The sequence below is a fragment of the Artibeus jamaicensis genome, unplaced genomic scaffold (assembly GCF_021234435.1).
Source record: "Artibeus jamaicensis isolate MK-2021 breed Jamaican fruit bat unplaced genomic scaffold, CSHL_Jam_final scaffold_1019, whole genome shotgun sequence".
Classification (NCBI taxonomy): domain Eukaryota; kingdom Metazoa; phylum Chordata; class Mammalia; order Chiroptera; family Phyllostomidae; genus Artibeus; species Artibeus jamaicensis.
Genome location: NW_026522025.1, coordinates 36,676,521 through 36,696,333, shown reverse-complemented (window position 1 = coordinate 36,696,333; position 19,813 = coordinate 36,676,521). Strand labels below are relative to the sequence as shown.

Here is a 19,813-nt window from a genome sequence, read left to right as displayed (position 1 = left end):
AGAAGGGGGGAGAAGGTACAGAAAATAAGTAGCATAGACCATAGATAGAAAATAGATAGGGGGAGGGTAAGAATAGTAGGGGAAATATAGAATCTAAAGAACTTGAGACACGTGGTCATGAACTAAAGGGGGGGGGAATGGTGGGGGAGGGGTGTGGAGGGGAATGAAGGGGGGGAATAGAACAACTGTAATGGCATAATCAATAAAATAAAAAATATATTTTAAAAAAAGAAACCATAAAAAAGGACCAGTCAGAAATAAAGAATGTCGTATCTGAAGTAAATAATACACTGGAAGGAATAAACAGTAGGTCAGAGGAAGCAGAGGATTGAATCAGTGATTTGGAAGACAAGGTAGAAAAAAACACATAGGTGGAGCAGCAAAACAAAAAAAGAATTTAGAAAATTGAGAGATTAAGGAACATTTTGAACAACACAAAGTATAACAATATCTGCATCATGAGAATATGAGATGGAGAAGAGAGCAAGCAAGGAATTGAGAACCTATCTGACGAAATAATGACTAAAACTTCCCTAATCTGGTGAAAGAAAAAGACATACAAATCCAGGACTCTCAAAGAGTACCAAACAAGTTGGACCCAAAGAGGCCTACACTGGGATACATCATAATTAAAATGACAAGGCTTAAAGACAAGGAGAGAATCCTAAAAGCCACAGGAGAAAAGCAGGTAGTTACATACAAGGGTGCATCAATTAGACTGTCAGCTGATTACTCAACAGAAACATTTTAGGCCAGAAGGGAATGCCATGAAATATCCAAGGTGATGAAAAGCAAGGACTTACAACCAAGGCTACTTTACACAGCAAGGATATCATTTAAAATTGAAGGAGAAATAAGGAGCTTCCCAGACAAGAAAAAGCTAAAGAAGTTTGTTAACACCAAACAAGTACTGCAACAAATGTTAAAGAGCTTCCTTTAAAAAGGAGAAAAAAAGAAAGAAAGAAACAGAGGAAAATAATCTAAACATAAAATGGCCCTAAATATGTATCTATCAATTTAAAGGTAAGTGGCTTAAATGCTTCAACCAAAAGACACAGGGTAGCTGAATGGATAAAAAAACAAGACCCATATCTGTGGTGCCTCCAAAAGACACATCTCAGATACAAAAATACACACAGACTAAAAGTAAAGGGATGGAAAGGATAATTTATGCAACTGGAAAGCAAAAGAGAGCTGGGGTGGCTTATATAGAATAAAATAGATATTACTTATGTAGAATAAAATAGACTTTAAAAAGAAGGCTATAGTAAGAGACAAAGGACACTACATAATCCAAGAAGAAGATATAACCCTATTAAACATTTATGCATCCAACATAGGAGCACCTAAATATGCAAAGTAAATCTTGATGGACACAAAGGGTAACAGCGACAATACTTTGGGATTTTAACATGCTGTTGACTTCAATGAATAGATCTTCCAAACAGAAAATCAATAAGACAGAGGCCTTAAATGACATACTAGATCAAATGGATTTAAATGATGTCTTCTGAGCATTTCACCGGAAAGGAACAGAATATACATACTTTTCAAGTGTTAGGACACAAAACAACTCTCAATAAATTTAAGAAGATTGAATCATATCACACATCTTCTCTGACCATAATACTATGAAACTAGAAATCAGTCACAAGATGAATACTGACAAACACACAAAGACATGGAAGCTAAATAACATGTAATTACACTATGAATGGGTCAACAATGAGATCAATGAAGAAATCAAGAGGTACCTAGAAACACATGAAAATGAGGACAATACAATGCAAAATCGGTGGGACACTGGGAAAGTCATCCTATGGAGAAAATCACAGCATTATGGGCCTATCTCAAAAAATAAGAAAAGCTCAAATAAATAGTCTAACTTTACACTTAAAGGAACTTGAAAAAGAACAACAAACAAAGCCCAAAGTGAGTAGAAGGAAGTAAATAATGGAGATAAGAGCAGAAATAAATGGAATTGAGTCTAAAAAAATGATTAAAGAAGATCAACGAATCCGAGAGCTGGTTCTTTGAAAAGATAAACAAGATTGACAAACCTTTAACCAGACTCAACAAAAGAAAAAGAGAAAGGACTCAGAGAAATAAAATCAGAAATGAAAGAGGAGAAGTAACAACTGACACCAAAGAAATACAAAGGATTATAATAAAATATTATAAACAACTATATGCCAACAAACTATACAACCTAGACGAAATGGATAAGTTTCTAGGAACATACAGCCTTCCAAAACTAAATGAGCAAAAATCTAAACAGACATATTACACCTAGTAAAATTGAAGCAGTAATTAAAAAAAAAATTCCAAGAAACAAAAGTCCTGGACCAGATGGCTTCGCAGTGCAATTTTACCAAACATTCCAAGAACTAACACCTCTATTTCTCAAACTATTTCATAAAATTCAAAAGGAGGGAAGGCTCCCAAACTCATTTTGTAAGGCCATTATTATTCTAATTCCAAAGCCATAAAAAACACTACAAAGAAAGAAAATTATCAGCCAATATCCTTGATGAACTTAGATGCTAAAATCCTCAACAAAATATTAGCAAACTGAAGAGAGCATGCATCCAAAGGATCATACACCATGATCAAGTGTTATTTATTCTGGGAATGCAAGGTTGGCATGACATTTGCAAATCAATAAATGTGATTCACCACATAAACAAAAGGAAGAATATAAACCACATGATCATATCAATAGATGCACAAAAAGCATTTCATAAAATCCAGCACCCATTTATGATAAAAATTCTAAAAAAAGTGGGATTAGTGGGAACATACCTAAATATAACAAAGGCCATATATGACAAACTTGCTGCCAATATCATACTCAATGGACAAAAGCTACAAGCATTTCCTTGAAGTTCAGGAACAAGACAGGGAACATATTGTAGTACTAGAAGTCCTAGCCACAGCAATCAGACAAGAAGAAATATAAGGCATCCCAATTGGAAAGGAAGAAGTAAAACTGTCATTATTTGGTAATGACATGATACTATATATAGAGAACTCCAAAGATTCCAACCAAGAAACTACTAGAACTGATAAATGAATGCAGCAAAGTAGCAGGGTACAAAATTAATATCCAGAAATCAGTTGCATTTTTATATGCCAACAATAAAGTAACAGAAAGGGAAATTAAAAAAAACAATCCTATTGATAACTGCTACAAAAAGAATAAAAAAAAACCTAGGAATAAACCTAACAAAGGATGTAAAAGACCTGTACTTGGAAAATTATGACACTTAAGAAAAAAACTGAAGAAGATACAAGTGGAAGCACACATCATGTTCATGCTTAGGAAGAATTAACATCATTAAAATGTCCATTCTACCCAAAAAAATTTATAGATTCAATGCAATTCCTATCAAGACTCTAATGATGTATTTAGCAGAACTAGAACAAATATTTCAAATGTATATATGGAACCACAAAAGTCCCTGCAGAGCAATAGTGATCCTGGAAATAAAAACAAAGTTGGAAGAATCACATTATCTTATATCAAACTATAATCTAAGGCCACAATAATCAAAACAACATGGTACTGGCATAAAACAGACACATAGATCAATAGAACAGAATAGAGGGCCCAAAAATAAGCCCATACCTTTATAGTCAGTTAGTATTAGACAGAGAAAGCAAGTACATACAATGGGCTAAAGACAGTTTATTCAATAAATAGTATTGGGAAAATTGAACAGATAATATGAAGAAAAATGAAACTAGACCATCTTCTTACACCATACACAAAATTCAAAATGGACCAAAGACTTAATTGTTAGACCCAAAACCATAAAAATCATAGATGAAAACAAAAGCCTCAAAATCTTGGACATTACTGATAGCAATATTTTTTCTGATAAATATTTTTTTATCAGAAAATGTTTTGGGGAAAGAAAAAATATTTTTCTTTGGCAAGGGAAAGGAAAGAAAAGAAAAGAATAAAGAAATGGGACAAGATCAAATAAAAAATGTTTTGCACAGTAAAGAATATCATCATCAAAATAAAAAGACAACCCACAGAATGGGAGAACATATTTGCTCACATATCTGATAAGGGGTTAATATAAACAATTTGTAAAGAACTTACAAAACTCAACACCAAAAAAATAAACAATCCAATTAAAAAATGTGCAAAAGACCTGCATAGACACTTCTCCAAAGAGGATATACTCCAGAGAAGCCAGTAGACATATAATAACATGCTCAATGTCACTAATTATCAGAGAAATGTAAATTAAAACCACAATGAGATGTCTCACACCTGTCAGAATGGCTATCATCAATAAATCAACAAACAGGTGCTGATGAGGATGTGGGGAAAGGGAAACTGTTTTTGCACTGTTGGTGGGAGTGCAGGCTGGTGGAGCCATTGTGGAAAGCAGTATGGAGAAACCTCAAAAATGGATCTGCGTTTTGACCCAGTTATCCCACTTTGTGGAATATATCAGAAGGAACCCAAAAAACTAATTCAAAAGAATGTAAGTATCCCTATGTTCACTGCAGTGTTATTTACAATGGCCAAGATATGAAAGCAGCCCAAGTATCCATCAGCAGATGAGTGAATAAAACAACTATGGGACATTTACACAATGGAAAACTACTCAACATAAAAAAGAAGAAAGTTTTACCTTTGCAACAGTATGGATAGACCTGGAGAACATTATGTTAAGTGAAATAAGCCAGTCAGAGAAAGGCAAATACCATATGATTTCACTCATATGTGGAATGTAATGAACAAACTGAACTAACAAGGAAGATAGGAACAGACTCATAGATGGAGAGCAGGATGACAGCTAGTGAGGTGGGGGCAGTTAGGGGGTGGAGGGATTGAGGAAAAAGGACTCACAGACATGGGACAACAGTGTAGTGATTGCAGGGTGTATAACGTGACTAAATGGTAATGGAAAAAATACAATAAAAATTATTTTTTTAAAAAGCAACCTCTTTCCTAGATATTATTCGGTGTAAGAAGGCTTTCTGGCTTCCCAGGCTAGCCATTTTCAGATGCAGAATATCCCTTTCCCCTTCACTGGCGATCAGCCTCTGTGCTCAGCTGTTTGAAGAGCCCTCATTTGCCTTAGCACTTGAATAATGATGAATGCATTCCATACAGCTGGTGATGAACATGACTCAAAGAAATTGCCTGCATCAGCTCAGAATATTTTAAAAGCCATGCAAATATAGGTGGAGAGAGAGTGGAAAAAAAAGTCATCTTTTAACAGCCTTATTTTGGGTTAATTTAGGTAAAGGACTCACAGATGTGTATCTTGTTTGATCTTTCCTTTAGATTTTAAAAAAAGAAGACACAGGATTTTACTGTTCCTGTGTAATATCTAATAATATACATTGAATGCCACCAATTTTCAATGGCTGTTCTTAGGTCAGGACAACAAATTCAGATAATGCTTTTCTATTTAAAAAGCACTTTTACACACATTGCCAATTTATGATTACTTTGCTTTTATTATGTCAAATAGTTTGATGTACTTGATCTACAAATAAGATTTTTATTTCTTCTGTATTTAGGTCAAATAATTTAATAGAGGAATAATATTTACACGTATAATGTACATTGAAATTGGTTTGAGGAAACTCCATACTGCTTTCCACAGTAGCTGCATCAATCTGCGTTCCTACCAACAGCACAGATGAGGGTTCCTTTTCTTCCACATCCTCACCAACACTTGTTTGTTGATTTACTGATGACAGCCATTCTGACAGGTGTGATGTAATAATAGTTCATTGTGACTTTAATTTGCATTTGGTTGACGATTAATAACATTGAGCATCTTTTCAAGTGTCTCTTGGCCATCTGTATGTCCTCTTTGGAGAACTGTCTATTTGGAGAATTGTCTCTTCGGGTCCTTTGCCCATTTTATAATTGGATTGTTTGGTTTTTGGTATTTAGTTTATAAGTTCATTATAAATTTTGGATATCAACCCCTGATTAGATGTATAATTGGCAAATGTGTTCTCCCATTCTGTGGGTTGTGTTTTCATTTTGTTGATGGTTTCCTTTGCTGCGAAAAAATGTTTTAGTTGATGTAGTCCCATTTTTAAAATTTTTTCTTTTGTTTCCCTTTGCCTGAGGAGATATATTGTAAAAAAAAATTGCTATGATCAATGTCCAAGATTTTGATGCCTGTATTTTCTTTTAGGATTTTTATGGTTTTGAGTCTTACATTTAAGTCTTTAATGAATTTTGAGTTTCTTCTTACGTGTGGTGTAAGAAATTGGTCTAATTTTATTTTATTATTGTATGTATCTGTTTCCCAGCACTATTTACTGTCTATCTTTACCCTATTGTATGTTTTTACCTCCTTTGTCAAATATTAATTTGACCATAAAGGCATGTTTTTTTTTTTTCTGGGCTCTCTGTTCTGTTCCATTAATCTATATGTTATTATACCAGTATCATGCTCTTCTGATTACTGTGGCCTTGTAGTACAGTTTGATATCAGGTGTATGATTCCTTTAATTTTGTTCTTCTCTCTTGACTATCTGAGGTCTTTTGTGTCTCCACATAAATTTTTTGGAATATTTGTCTAGTTCTGCAAACTATGTCATTAGAATCTTGATAGGCATTGCATTGAATCTATAGATTGCTTTGGGTAATATGGACATTTTAACGATGTTAATTCATCCTATCCACTTCTCAGGATATCTCCAAAAAATATGAAACACTGATTTGAAAGAATATATGTACCCCTGTGTTCATTGCAGCATTATATACAATAGCCAAGATTTAGAAGCAGCCCAAGTGCCCAACAGTAGTTAAGTGGCTAAAAAAGCTATGGCACATTTACTTAATGGAATACTACTTGGCTTTAAAAAAGTATGAAATTTTACCTTTTGCAACAGCATGTATGGACATGGAAAATATTGTACTAAGTAAAATAAGCCAGTCAGAGAAAGACAAATATACAATTTCACTTACATGTGGAATCTAATGAACAAAATAAGCTAACAAAATAGAAACAGACTCACAGATACAGAGAACGCACAGATAGCTGTCAGAGGTCTGGAGTGTTAAGGGGCTGAGTGAAAGAACTGAAGGGACTACCAGAAACAAAACAAACAAAACTCATAGACACAGACAACAGTACACTGATTACCAGAAGGAAAAGAGTTGGGAGGAGGTAGAAGAGGATAAAGCAGGGATGAACGGTGATGGAAGGAGACTTGACTTTGGGTGTTGAACACATAATACAATATACAGATAATACATTATAGAATTGTATACTATAAACCTATATAATTTTACTAACAAATGTCACCTGATAGATTCAATAAAAATTTTTAAAACTAAATTTGTTGTAAACTCCACTTTGAGTTGACTTTTTCCTGAATGGAGTTCTGAATAAAATTGACTAGACTCCATAATGGATAATAGCAGCAATTTGTTTGGAAGGAAAGACAGAGTAAGCCTGGTCATAGAGGTCTTAGCTGGGTATGACATAGTCAAAGGGTTTTCATTACCAGCAATCTCCATGTAGTTGCTTTTGGAATCTCTCTGAACAATTAGGTAGTTTTCAAATTAATGGTCAGCAAAGTTCAGTGAATTCAATATGGTCTATTTGAGTAACTGACTTATCAAGGATTCATTATGTTGTTTTAAATCATAGCAAGGCTCTGGTGGAGTAACAAATGGTGGTTTTGGTGACTAGAAGGGACTCATTCCTATGATCTGCTACTATTTCCGAATCTATGTTCTTCAGAGTGAAAGCATCTCTAGGAGTTTTTCAAAATTAAACCATTCCTCACAATGACCAGGTCCCTTTTGGACACATCCAAGACTTGAATTTGCTGGAGCAAATGGGACCGAATGATAATGCAAGAACCAGTGCTGGGCCCTTCCTAGACTTCAGTGTTGGTTCCACTGAAAGTTTTAGGACAAGTACAAAAATCAACAGACATTTTCATTTTGTAAAAGTGCTCTCTCTCATAAAGACTAAATAATGGGACAACATTGTAAAAAAAGGTACAAAAGTATAATATCTTAAAATATGAACAGCATCCACTGTTCCTGTACTGAATGAATATCATTGCTGTTCTCTGGAACTCCTCAAGACAATTACCAAGTGGTTGTAGGTTTGTTTCATCTTCATGTAGATTGTTTCACATGTAAAGAAGTAAAGTTCCAGGAGGAAAGAGATGACAGACAAGTATTGGGGTTGGTATGAGGTAGAAAGAGAGAACAATCTTTAAAAATTTTTCTTTCTGAGACTTCTGCCAAGATGGAGGCATAGGTGGATGTGCCGTGCCTTCTCCCACAACCAAGATTAGAGAAAACTAAATATTAGCAACAGAAAACACAGCCAGAACATGGAAAATTGAACTTTTCGGAAGTCCGTTAACAACAAATTCTTCAGCCTGACAGGTAAAGGGGCGAAACCAGCGGCTGGCGGAGCAGGGTTGCACAGGAGGTCTCAGTCAGACACACTCAGGCCCGCGGAATCCAGGCGCAGGGTCGGACCTAGTGAGCGACCCAGCGAGCAACCAGGCGAGCGACCGCGGGGGAGACAGCCGGGCCCGGGGCTGCGTGTTGACTGAGGTCGCGCATTTGTGCGAGGGTGGACAGGCGAGGAAGTGGGCGGTTGGACCGGACCGGCAGGTCCCCACGGCAGTGGAGGGCGCCGCCATTTCCCTGCTCTGACCCCACCTCCACATACAGCGTCATAACCCAGCGACTCTGAGTGGCCCGGCCCAGGTGAACCACCTACGGCACTGCTCCTCCGCACCCAGCTGTGAGAAGCAGCAGAGGGGGTCGCCATTTCCCCGCTCTGGCCACGCCCCCACATACAGCGTCACAACCCAGCAACCTGGGAATCCAAGCCGCCGGCTTCTCACACTTAAAGGGCCGGAACAGACCAAGAATGGCGCAGGAGGATCTCAGAGCCCCAGAAATAAATCTAAGCGATAAAGAAATAGCAAAACTCACAGACGCACAGTTTAAAAAATTGGTGATTAGGATCCTCACAGAACTGGTTGATTATACGGACAAATTAGACAAATATATGAAGGCGAAACTCATTGAAATGAATGGAATTGCACAGGACACCAATAGCCATGAAAAGGAAACTGGGACTCAAATCAATGGAGTGGACCAGAAGAAAGCAAATAATGGCCAAACAGAAAAGAGTCAAGAAGCAAGAATTCAAAGAAATGAGGAGAGTCTTAGGAACCTCCAGGACATCTTTAAACGCTCCAACATCCGAATTATAGGGGTACCAGAAGGGGGAAAGGCACAGCCACCAGTGGAAAACTTATTTGAACAAATAATAAAGGAGAATTTCCCCAATCTGGCAAAGGAAATAGACTTCCAGGAAATCCAGGAAGCTCAGAGAGTACCAAAGAAGTTGGACCCAAGAAGAAACACACCAAGGCACATCGTAATTACATTAGCCAAGATTAAAATGAAGGAGAGAATCCTAGAAGCAGCAAGAGCTAAGGGGACAGTCACCTACAAAGGAGTCCCCATCAGACTGTCAGCGGATTTCTCAAAAGAGACCTTACAGGCAAGAAGGGGCTGGAAAGAGGTATTCCAAGTCATGAAATCTAAAGACCTACAACCAAGATTGCTCTATCCAGCAAAACTTTCATTTAAAATGGAAGGACAGATAAGGTGCTTCTCAGATAAGATCAAATTCAAGGAGTTCATCATCACCAAGCCCTTATTATATGAAATGTTAAAGGGACTTATCTAAGAAAAAGAAGTTAAAGAAACATGAACAGTGAAAGGACAACAAACTCACAGTTATTAACAACCACACCTAAAACAAAAGCAAACTAAAAGGACAGCTAGATCAGGAGTGGAAACATAGAAATGAAGATCTGTGGAGGGTTAGCAACAGGGGAGTGGGAGGAGGAGAAGGGGGGAGAAGGTACAGAAAATAAGTAGCATAGACAGTAGATAGAAAATAGATGGGGGGGCAAGAATAGCATGGGAAATATAGAATCTAAAGGACTTGAGACACATGGTCATAAACTAAAGGGGGGGGTGATGGTGGGGATGGGGGGTAGGGTGGAGGGGAATAAAGGGGGAATAGAACAACTGTAACAGCATAATCAATTAAAAAAAGTAAAAAAAAAATTTTTTTTCTTTCTAAAAAGTTAAATATCAACCCCCAATTCACAGCATGAACTGTATTCAGAATGATGGCATAAAATATTATAGTAAGATATCATTATATTGTTGGCTTTTAATACCCTTTTGGATGTTTCCATAAGGTGTGAAATTTGAAGGGTAAAAATCCATGTACCATTCTTTCTACATACTGAGGACCAACAGCAGAGATCAGCTGTAAAGTTCAAGAACAAGGTGAGCCTTACTTTCTGGCGCTGGCAATTTTGGAGGGTAGCTATAAGGCTTAAATGACATAATACATGTAAAACATGTAGAAGAGCCCCTGGTACAGAGTAAATGCTCAGTAAATGTTAACTATCCTTATCAACATCATCATCTTCTGCCAGAATCAGGAAATTGATTTTTAAAGGTCTCAGGAAATGCCCCATCCCCAAATTGCTCTCTTACTATTACTCTTACCACTTAGAATCCCACAATTATACATTCACCTCCTCTAGAGTTTTAAAGGTTTTTAAAAAAATATTTCATTTATTTTTAGAGATAGGGGAAAAGAAGGAAACATCCATGTGTGGCTGCCTCTCACACGCCCCCCACCGGGGTCCTGGCCTGCAACCCAGGCATGTGCCCTGACTGGGAATTAAACCAGCAACTCTTTGGTTCGCAGGCTGGCACTTGATCCACTGAGCCACACCAGGCAGGGCAGAATTTTAAAGGTTTTGTGTCATCCAAAGTCCTGATTTAAAAGGTACCTAGCTCTGGAATAGGTATTACCTTGATATACTCTAATATTTTATGAATAAAAGGTACTTTATTAACAAATGCATTGAGAATGTTAGTACTGGCACACGGATCTCCACACTGAGTGAATGGGAATGAAGAAAAAAATGGACACTTCGTGAGTACTCACTGGGGCCATATGAAAGGTCTTTCACACGTTTTGACTTTCTTTATCCTCATGACTCTGCAAGCAATTAAGTGACTGAGCCAAAATTCACCGCCCATGTTACTTTATGCAGATTGGACTAATGCTTCAGACTTACCTTTTATTGTGAGCCAATTATGTCAAGCACTCCACTAAACAACCCTAAACAACCCTATATGTTGATTTTCATGGGCTGTTTACCACCTAATTAAGTTGTCTCCAGATGAATAAAATAAAAGTTTGTCATGAAAAAGATTTATGTTTACTTATGCAGCTAAATGTAGAGTGGAAAAAAATCTTTATGTGGAGAGTGTCTTCTCAAGAGAGGGATCCATAGAATTTTTGCTCTGAAAAACTGATGAAATAGATGGGTTTTTGCCATCCTCCATTCTTTTCTTTAATGCCTAGTGTGCTAGCACCCTCAAAGCACTTATTAGTAAAGTCTCAGTATATATAACACTCTGATAAGCAAAGTCTTAAATGCAAATGAAGAAGTTAATTGGTGAGTTTACCAGAATTCTGGAAATCCATGAAGTAGCAGCATAAGTGGTTTGCCTCTTTCTCCAGCAGCAACATAATGAAATCTTAACCCCGAATCCTGCCATAGTAAATAGAGGGCATACAATTTTAGTGCTGATTTGTGTTGATTGTCAAAGCAGTACATTTAGTATTTCCATTTCATTAAAAACTCACTTGTATTATTTTTAATAATAAAAAATAAGATAAACATTAATTTTTCAAGAAGAAAAACCTTCATGATTTATCAGGAGGGTAAACCAACAGGTTTACTTTTGTCAACATTCCCTTTATAGTACCTGCCTTTCTTCTTCATACAAGGGCAATTTGTATATCATGAGCTTCTGAAACAATGTCACAATTTGTGACTTTTCTCTTACTGCTGTGTCACATTTCATTTCATTCAAATTCTACAGGACATGTAAATAATTCTGATCTGAATTAATATTCCTTCCATGTTTACCTCCTGGCCATGTACTTTTCTCAGCTTGCCTGTCGAGAGCTGTGCCATCAGTTATATGATTCACACCTCCTTTTCATATTTTTAGTTCCTCCCTTCCCACATTATTTTGAGGTTTGCATGTACAGTTCCCTTCGCTGCCTGCTCCTCACGTCACATCAGTGTATTTGTAACAGCAGAATGCCGAGTGTTCAAGACTTCATCTGCATGTGGGAGACAAGACTGCCCAAGGGAAATAAAAAGCATGGAGATGAGTCAGGAATACAGCAGATAGAGGAAACTGAAGGGAGGAAACTGGTAAAAAAAAAAAAAGAAGAAGAAAAGCAAGAAAGAGAATCAAAAACTCTGGGAAAAAATGAGGAAAAAACCCAAGAACCAAAAGGTGAGCATGGACACTGGGTTTTATCTTGGGTTACCCAAGCAATTGAGTGTTTAGATGTGAAAAAAAATCTTAAAGGCCATCTGATCCAATGCCATCATATTTACAGACTTAGAAAGTGAGGCCCAAATATGTTAACACAGATGATGAGGTTGGTTGGGAGTAGGTCTGTGAGTAGAACTCCCATCAAGTCCTACTTCCCAGGACAACGTTCTTTTTATTCCTTGGTTCTGTCTCCTGGGAAACTCTTTAGCTGATCAGTGAGAAAGAAGAAAGGCATTATGGGGAACTTCAGATGATTTTTTTAATAGTTTTTTTCTCCTCATACTGGATGAAGACAACAAATCTCACTTTGCCCTCAACTACAGAATGCCTTCCTAGTTCAATAACTTATTGGCATTAAGTCTTGGAAGATAAAGTACTGTGGGCACTTCATTGGATTTAGTTGAAGAAATTGCTTTTTTTTTTTTTTTTTACCTACTATGGCACTAGTATGTGCCAGACACTGTTCTTTTTTGTTGCTGTTGTTTCACAAATATTAACTCATTTAATTCTCATATCAATCCCAGGCTGAATAAAGGTAAGAAAGGCATATCCCCTGGTCTTTTGAACTCTAGCTGCTGGACAGTCTAGCTCCTAAATAGGAATCCCCCACTTGGTGACATAAATGTACCCTCCTGTGAAGCTCGTTTTGAACGGCCTGTGAGTCAAACTACAGGCTGCATCACAAAGGGTCGCAGGAAACAGAGTATCTGTGGGCTGTGAGGAAGCTTGGGACACAAGCATGGACAGTTAAAGAATCTGCTTGCATGCCTGACCTTTACTTTTGATCCCATTCCTGTGGTCTCTAACTTCAAAAGTAGGCTTCCTTCTCCACAAATACACACCATTTATTTACGATTTCATATTGCATAGGTCATCTGTGAATGCTCCATTCTGCTAACTTAAATAAACTCTGGTTTCTGATGACTTACTCTCTTCACTCTCTCAATCTCTAATATTTGGGCAGACTTCTGAGGCAGTAGGGCTCACCATTCCCTACAGCCGATCTGAGCTCCAAAGGGCAAAAAGGTGACCGGAGACAGCTTCCCCTTACATTAGGAATGGGAGCGAATTATTCTGGATTGTGGTGGACGGTGGGACACTAATATAATAGGACTACAGAAACTCCATGTAACCTCTCTCTCTCCCCCTCCCTCTCTCCTTCTTTCTCCTTCCCTCTCTTCCCACACCTCTTCCTTCTCCTACCCTCCTCCCCAGAACAAACGGGGAACGTTAACACACCAACAGTCCCGACACCTCTCGGGCCTCTCTTGCTCCCCCGGCATCTCGGCCGTCCCTGCCGCGCGCCCTGCGAGCCGACACACAGGGGGACGCTAGGCCGGGCATCAGGGAAGGAGCAGCCCACGCCCTCGGCTCTCACTGCCCCCGTTCCCTCCTGACAACGCCGAGCTGGCGCAGACCTTCACCTTGATCTTCACGTAGCAGTGGGTCCCCAAGGAACGGTCGTTCAAGCTCGGGGGAGGGTGTTTCCGGGCAACCCTCCGAAAGGTCTGCGCAGGTCCCTGGCCGATGTTCCACAAAAGTTTGAGCAGGTAGATGGAGGCGCAGAGCCCGCAGTAGCAATAAATCAGGGACCAGAACAGAAAAGACCTCATTGTGACCATCAGGCGGGGCAGGCAATCCCGGAGCCTCGCCATCAGGCAGCGGCGGCGCCCCCCGCGCGTCTGAGGCGCTGGAGCGAGGCGGGGAGCCCAGTGGCGCGTCAGGCCTGCCCACCCTCGCGTCCGTCTGCGGTCGCTCGCTCCGCGCGCACCTCCCCGCCGGCCGCCCGGCAGCCGCCGCGCCCGGCCGGCGGGCCGAGTGTCTGCCTCCAGCTCCAGCACTGCACGCGCGCCCGGCCGGCGGCCGAGTCTCAACCTTCGGCTTCAGCACTCAACGCGCGCGCGCTCGGGAGCTGCCGCTTCCAGACTGCGAGGTCCGAGGTCCGCTCGGGGCTAAGCAAGGGCGGAGACCCGGTCCTCCTCCACAAGGTGAAATCCCACCTCCGCACTGTGAAGAACTGGAGGCGAGACTCAAACAGCTCCGGTTACGGGGAGGGAAGCGCCAGTCTTGTTTTGACCGCAGTTCGAATCCTCTCGTCGTCCATCCCACTTGGAACTCTATTAGGACCATAAAATTATGGGGCGTGGAAGGCGAGGGGAGTAACTGGTTTTCATACTATGCAACAGATATTATAACTTTATTCCTAACACCTCTAAAGGTGTTGATAGTCCCCATTTAGTTCAAAGTCATAGTCAAGTCTGGAAAGCCCTGGTCTGTTCTCTGCCCCTCTTTTTCCTTTACAAGAATATTGTATAAATGAAATCATATAGTATGTAACCTTTTGTTTTTGACAACTTACACTTAACATTATGCTCTGAGATTCAACTGTGCTGTTATGTCTATTGTTCCTCTTTTACTGCTCATTAATGTCTCATTGAATGGATGTACCATACGGTTTATCTGTTCCTTTCTTCCAGTTTTGGTGGTTATGAATGGAGCCACTATAAACATTCACATAAAAGTATGTGTGTGTGACTCTAAGTTTCCATTTCACTTTAGTAAATACTTAGAAATGAGATTGCTGGGTCAGGTGGCAAGTCTGCTTTATGAGAAACTGACAAACTGGTTTCCAAAGTGGATGTACGATTTTGAGTTTCCATGGACAATGTGTGAGAGTTATGGTTAAGTTATATATATTCTTGCAAGCACTGGGGATTGTCAAAGAAATCTTTAATTTTAGCCATTCTAAGAAGTATGTAGAAATTTAAATTTTCGTTTCCCTAATGACTAATGTTGAACATCTTTATGTACTTGTGTGCCAGTCTAATATATTCTTCTTTGACTGCTTTTACTTGTTACTGGTGGTAGTGTTTCGGGAAGAAACTCACACCAAAAGGAAATAGTGGAAAACACAAGAAGTTTATTACGTGCATGGGCCCAGAGGAGTCAGTCTCCAAATTCTAGGCCCCAAACAAAGGAATCTTGGGGTTTATATAGTCTGTGGGGTCTTCCTGTCTACGTAGCAAAGCAGGATACAGAAGCGGAAGGCGGAAGTTAGTTCTAGCTATAGGGCTCCCTATACCTACGTGGCAGAAGCAGAGTACAAAGGCTAAATGCGGAGATTAGTTCTGACTGCGGGGGGTCTAATCTTAGCCATTGTGAACACCCTGCTGTTTGCTTTCCCAAACGGCCCTATTGCTCTTCCCAGGGTGCTTGGGGTTCGGGTAAACAAAGGTTCTTCAAAGCTTCCCGCATCAGTAGGAAGTGCAGACAACAGAGGGGCATTCTCTGCTGTCCTAAGGCAGCCTCCTAAGCAGGCAGTATGTCCTTGGATATCAGAGTGGAGGCTTCTTAATAATCCTTCCCTGCCCGCAGTGGCAAGGTGTCTCTGGCAGTCTGCACCTATGATATATTTCCTGCCCCTCTCCTAGGACTAGAAGGCTTAGTATTTCTATTTCCTTCCCCCAGCTGCTGTAGGTCTTCATTAATGCCCGAAAGGTGATAAGGTTTGCTGTTCCTGCCCCTTGAGGTTTGTATGTGTTGGGAAGATAGGGGAGAAGGATGGAGGGAGGAAGGACAGTTTGCTTTTTTTTACATCTGTGGCTGTTCTCCTTCACGCCAGCATCAGGGGGATGGCCGCCTCAGAACCCTCATCCTGTACCCCAAATCTTTCTTGTAAAGTACCAAATGAGGTCTGTGGAGAAGAGCCTGCGTGTGGTTGCAGATATCTCTTGTGCTCCCAAGGGGTCTATCTTCTCAAGCTAGTCCATACCCAGCCTCTAGCAATTTGATACAACTTTTAGATGATTTTTTGTGGTTGTTACCAGGTTATATAGCATTTGGTGGTATCTGCCTCAGGTAAGTCGGTACTTATGTCCTGTTTCTACTCTGATGTGTTTGTCTTTTCTTAGATCTCAGGTAATTTGGTTACCTTGCGATCTCAGCCCTCAGATTATTTTAAGAGAAGTGACTTTAAAGACTGTCTTGCTTTTAAATTTGTTGTAATGGTGGGAGAAATGCTTTTTTCAGCTTTCTAGATTTCCAAGCAGAAGCCCGAATTCCCTGAGTTTTCAGAATTGGGAGATAAAGGGACTTCCGCCAAGATGGAGACATAGGTGGATGTGCCGTGCCTTCTCACACAACCAAGTTTACAGACAACTAAATATTAGCAACAGAAAACACAGCCAGAACACGGGAAACTGAACTTTTTGGAAGTCCGTTAACAATAAATTCTTCAGCCTGACCGGTAAGGGGCGAAACCAGCGGCTGGTGAAGCGGGGTTGCACAGGAAAACTCCGTCAGACGGACTCAGGCGCGCGGAATCCAGGAGTGCGGAATCCAGGCACAGGGTTGGACCTAGTGAGCGACTGAGCAAGCGACCAGGCGAGCAACTGTGGGGGAGACAGCGGGGGACCACGACTGCGTGTTGACTGTGGTCGTGCATTTGTGCGCGGGTGGACAGGCGAGGGAGTGGGCGGTTGGACTAGGGCCGGCAGGTCCCCACGGCAAGCGGCAGTGGAGGGCGCCACCATTTCCCTGCTCTGACCCTGCCTCCACGTACAGCGTCACAACCCAGTGACCTGGGAGTCCAGGGCTCCGCTCCTCACACTTAAAGGGCGCGAACAGACCAAAAATGGCTCAAGAAGATCTCAAAGCCCCAGAGCCTATAAATCTAAGCGATGAAGAAATAGCAAATCTCTCAGATGCACAGTTTAAAACACTGGTCATCCGGATCCTCACAGAACTGGTTGATTATAGCCACAAATTAGACAAATATATGAAGGCAAAACGAATTGAAATGAATGGAATTGCACAGGACACCAATAGCCATGAAAAGGAAACTGGGACTCAAATCAATGGAGTGGACCAGAAGAAAGCAAATAACGGCCAAACAGAAAAGAGTCAAGAAGCAAGAATTCAAAGAAATGAGGAGAGTCTTAGGAACCTCCAGGACATCTTTAAATGCTCCAACATCCGAATTATAGGGGTACCAGAAGGGGGAAAGGCATAGCCACCAGTGGAAAACTTATTTGAACAAATAATAAAGGAGAACTTCCCCAATCTGGCAAAGGAAATAGACTTCCAGGAAATCCAGGAAGCTCAGAGAGTCCCAAAGAAGTTGGACCCAAGAAGGAACACACCAAGGCACATCATAATTACATTAGCCAAGATTCAAATGAAGGAGAGAATCCTAGAAGCAGCAAGAGATAAGGGGACAGTCACCTACAAAGGAGTCCCCATCAGGCTGTCAGCGGATTTCTCAAAAGAGACCTTAGAGGCAAGAAGGGGCTGGAAAGAAGTATTCCAAGTCATGAAATCCAAAGACCTACAACCAAGATTGCTCTATCCAGCAAAGCTTTCATTTAGAATGGAAGGGCAGATAAAGTGCTTCTCAGATAAGGTCAAGTTCAAGGAGTTCCTCATCACCAAGCCCTTATTATATGAAATGTCAAAGGGACTTACCTAAGAAAAAGAAGATAAAAATTTTGAACAGTAAAAGGGCAGCAAACTCACAGTTATTAACAACCACACCTAAAATAAAGGTAAACTAAGAGGACAGCTGGATCAGGAGCAGAACCATAGAAATGGAGATAACATGGAGGGTTAGCAACAGGGGAGTGGGAGGAGGAGAAGGGGAGAAAAGGTACAGAGAATAAGTAGCATAGAAGGTAGGTAGAAAATAGATAGGGGGGAGGGCAAGAATAGTATGGGAAATACAGAATCTAAAGGAATTTAGATTTAGAATTAGAATTCTGTATTTAGAATTAGATTTAGAATTCTGTATTTAGAATTTAGAATTCTAAATACATAATTCTAAACACAGAATGCATGGACATAAATGAAAGGGGGGAATGGTGGGGGAGGGGTGTGCAGGGTGGAGGGGAATGAAGGGGGGAATAGGACAACTTTAATGGCATAATCAAAAAAATATATTTTAAAAAAGAAAAATGTACCCCAAAATAAAAATTACCTCTTACCCTTTCCAGCATTAAAAAATTGTAGATCATAGATTGATGAAGGGGGGTTGGTTTTGGTTGGAGATCTGAACACAATGGAGAAGTAAAATGACTGCCCAGGGAAAGTGAATGGACCACGGAAATGCAAAGATTTCTGGGCAGCTATGACTAAGCTGAGATTATGCTCATGGATTTTGAGACTGGTTATCATGGTTACATGTTTTTCTCTAACAATTAGCTACATTAGTGCAAAGCAGGCAGTCAGATTTAATAAGGATTCGAGTTTGGCCAAGTGACTGCAACCAGGAAAAGAGCAGTGGAATGGAGAGTGTACGCAAGGGAATGATTATAAATAATAATATACTACAAACTTGGAATAAGGATTGAAGAGAGAGCAGCTGTGAGAAGGCACTAGGATATGATTGCTGGAGTCGGGGGAGTAAGCTAGGAAAAGAGGAGGTTGTAGTGAAAGACTAGGGCATTTTACATGGCGACTAAGAACAGGTTTTAGGTGTTGGTAATGATAAAAGAGTAGCTAAGATTGATGTAAAGGTCATTAGTAGAGAAATCAAGAGTTTCAGAAGTGTTTAGAGAGTGACAGTGAAACAGACCAAAATCTCTGGGGAACAAGTAGTGAACCAGGGATGGCAAATGACTATGGGTGATAAAGTCCTGTGATCGTGAAAAACATAAAATTGGAGTATTTAGGGAGGAGAAAGAACGGTCTGTAAGTGTAACTCCAAAAGTAAGAAAAACATTCCTGGAAAACAGGCACGTCAATGAAAGTCTGCCAGAGAGAGCTGGTTCCATCACAGCAGTGGCTCTCAGCCTTGTGGGGCTTGTTCAGCTATACAGACTGCTGGACCCGATACCCCAGAGTTTCTGATTTACTAAGTCTGGAGTTTGAGAATTTGCACTTCTAAAGCATCCCCACAGGATGCTGAGACAGATGGTCCAGGGACCATACTTCCGGAACAACAAAAGAACAAAAAGAGGGAAGAAACAAGCAAAAAAGTTGATCGTGCAGGAAACGTTGATGGGGACAGAAAGGGATCCTTGGTAAACCAGGCTTTGGTTGAAGGCTAACTTGCATTCAATATTTCACGCATGAAATTAACAAAAGTAAACTCCATTGTAAGAAGTTAGGAGAAGCCAAACAATCTTTACTGAAAAATAATGCATGTTCTACATTGACATTTCTTTCTGCTGAGCTGACTTCAACCACCTACCAAGTGTATTGAGCACCTATGTACAGTGGGCCAGGCCCCTTGCAGACTGAGCAGTGGTTAAAACTGGTTAAAGTAAACGCTAATAACCACATCATAGCTCTCTAAGGGCTACTCCAGTGTTTATAGGAAAACCTCAAGAAAGCAATTACTTTTTTAATATAAAAGGATATGTTCATAAAGCTGAACTTTCTTTT

At 40.1% G+C, this 19,813-nt stretch overlaps 1 protein-coding gene across 1 annotated transcript in view; it reads right to left on the bottom strand.

Moving 5' to 3' along the window:
* The window catches only part of EPHX4 (epoxide hydrolase 4), a 49,085-nt gene extending 34,982 nt beyond the window's left edge, over positions 1-14,103 (bottom strand). The window contains exons 1-2 of the mRNA XM_037154433.2: positions 13,858-14,103; positions 11,546-11,631 (exon numbers count right to left, since the gene is read on the bottom strand). Of these exons, the coding sequence (XP_037010328.2) occupies positions 11,546-11,631; positions 13,858-14,088 (317 nt within the window). The 5' untranslated portion in view covers positions 14,089-14,103. The remainder of the gene's footprint in view (positions 1-11,545; positions 11,632-13,857) is intronic.
* Positions 14,104-19,813: the final 5,710 nt, after the last annotated feature.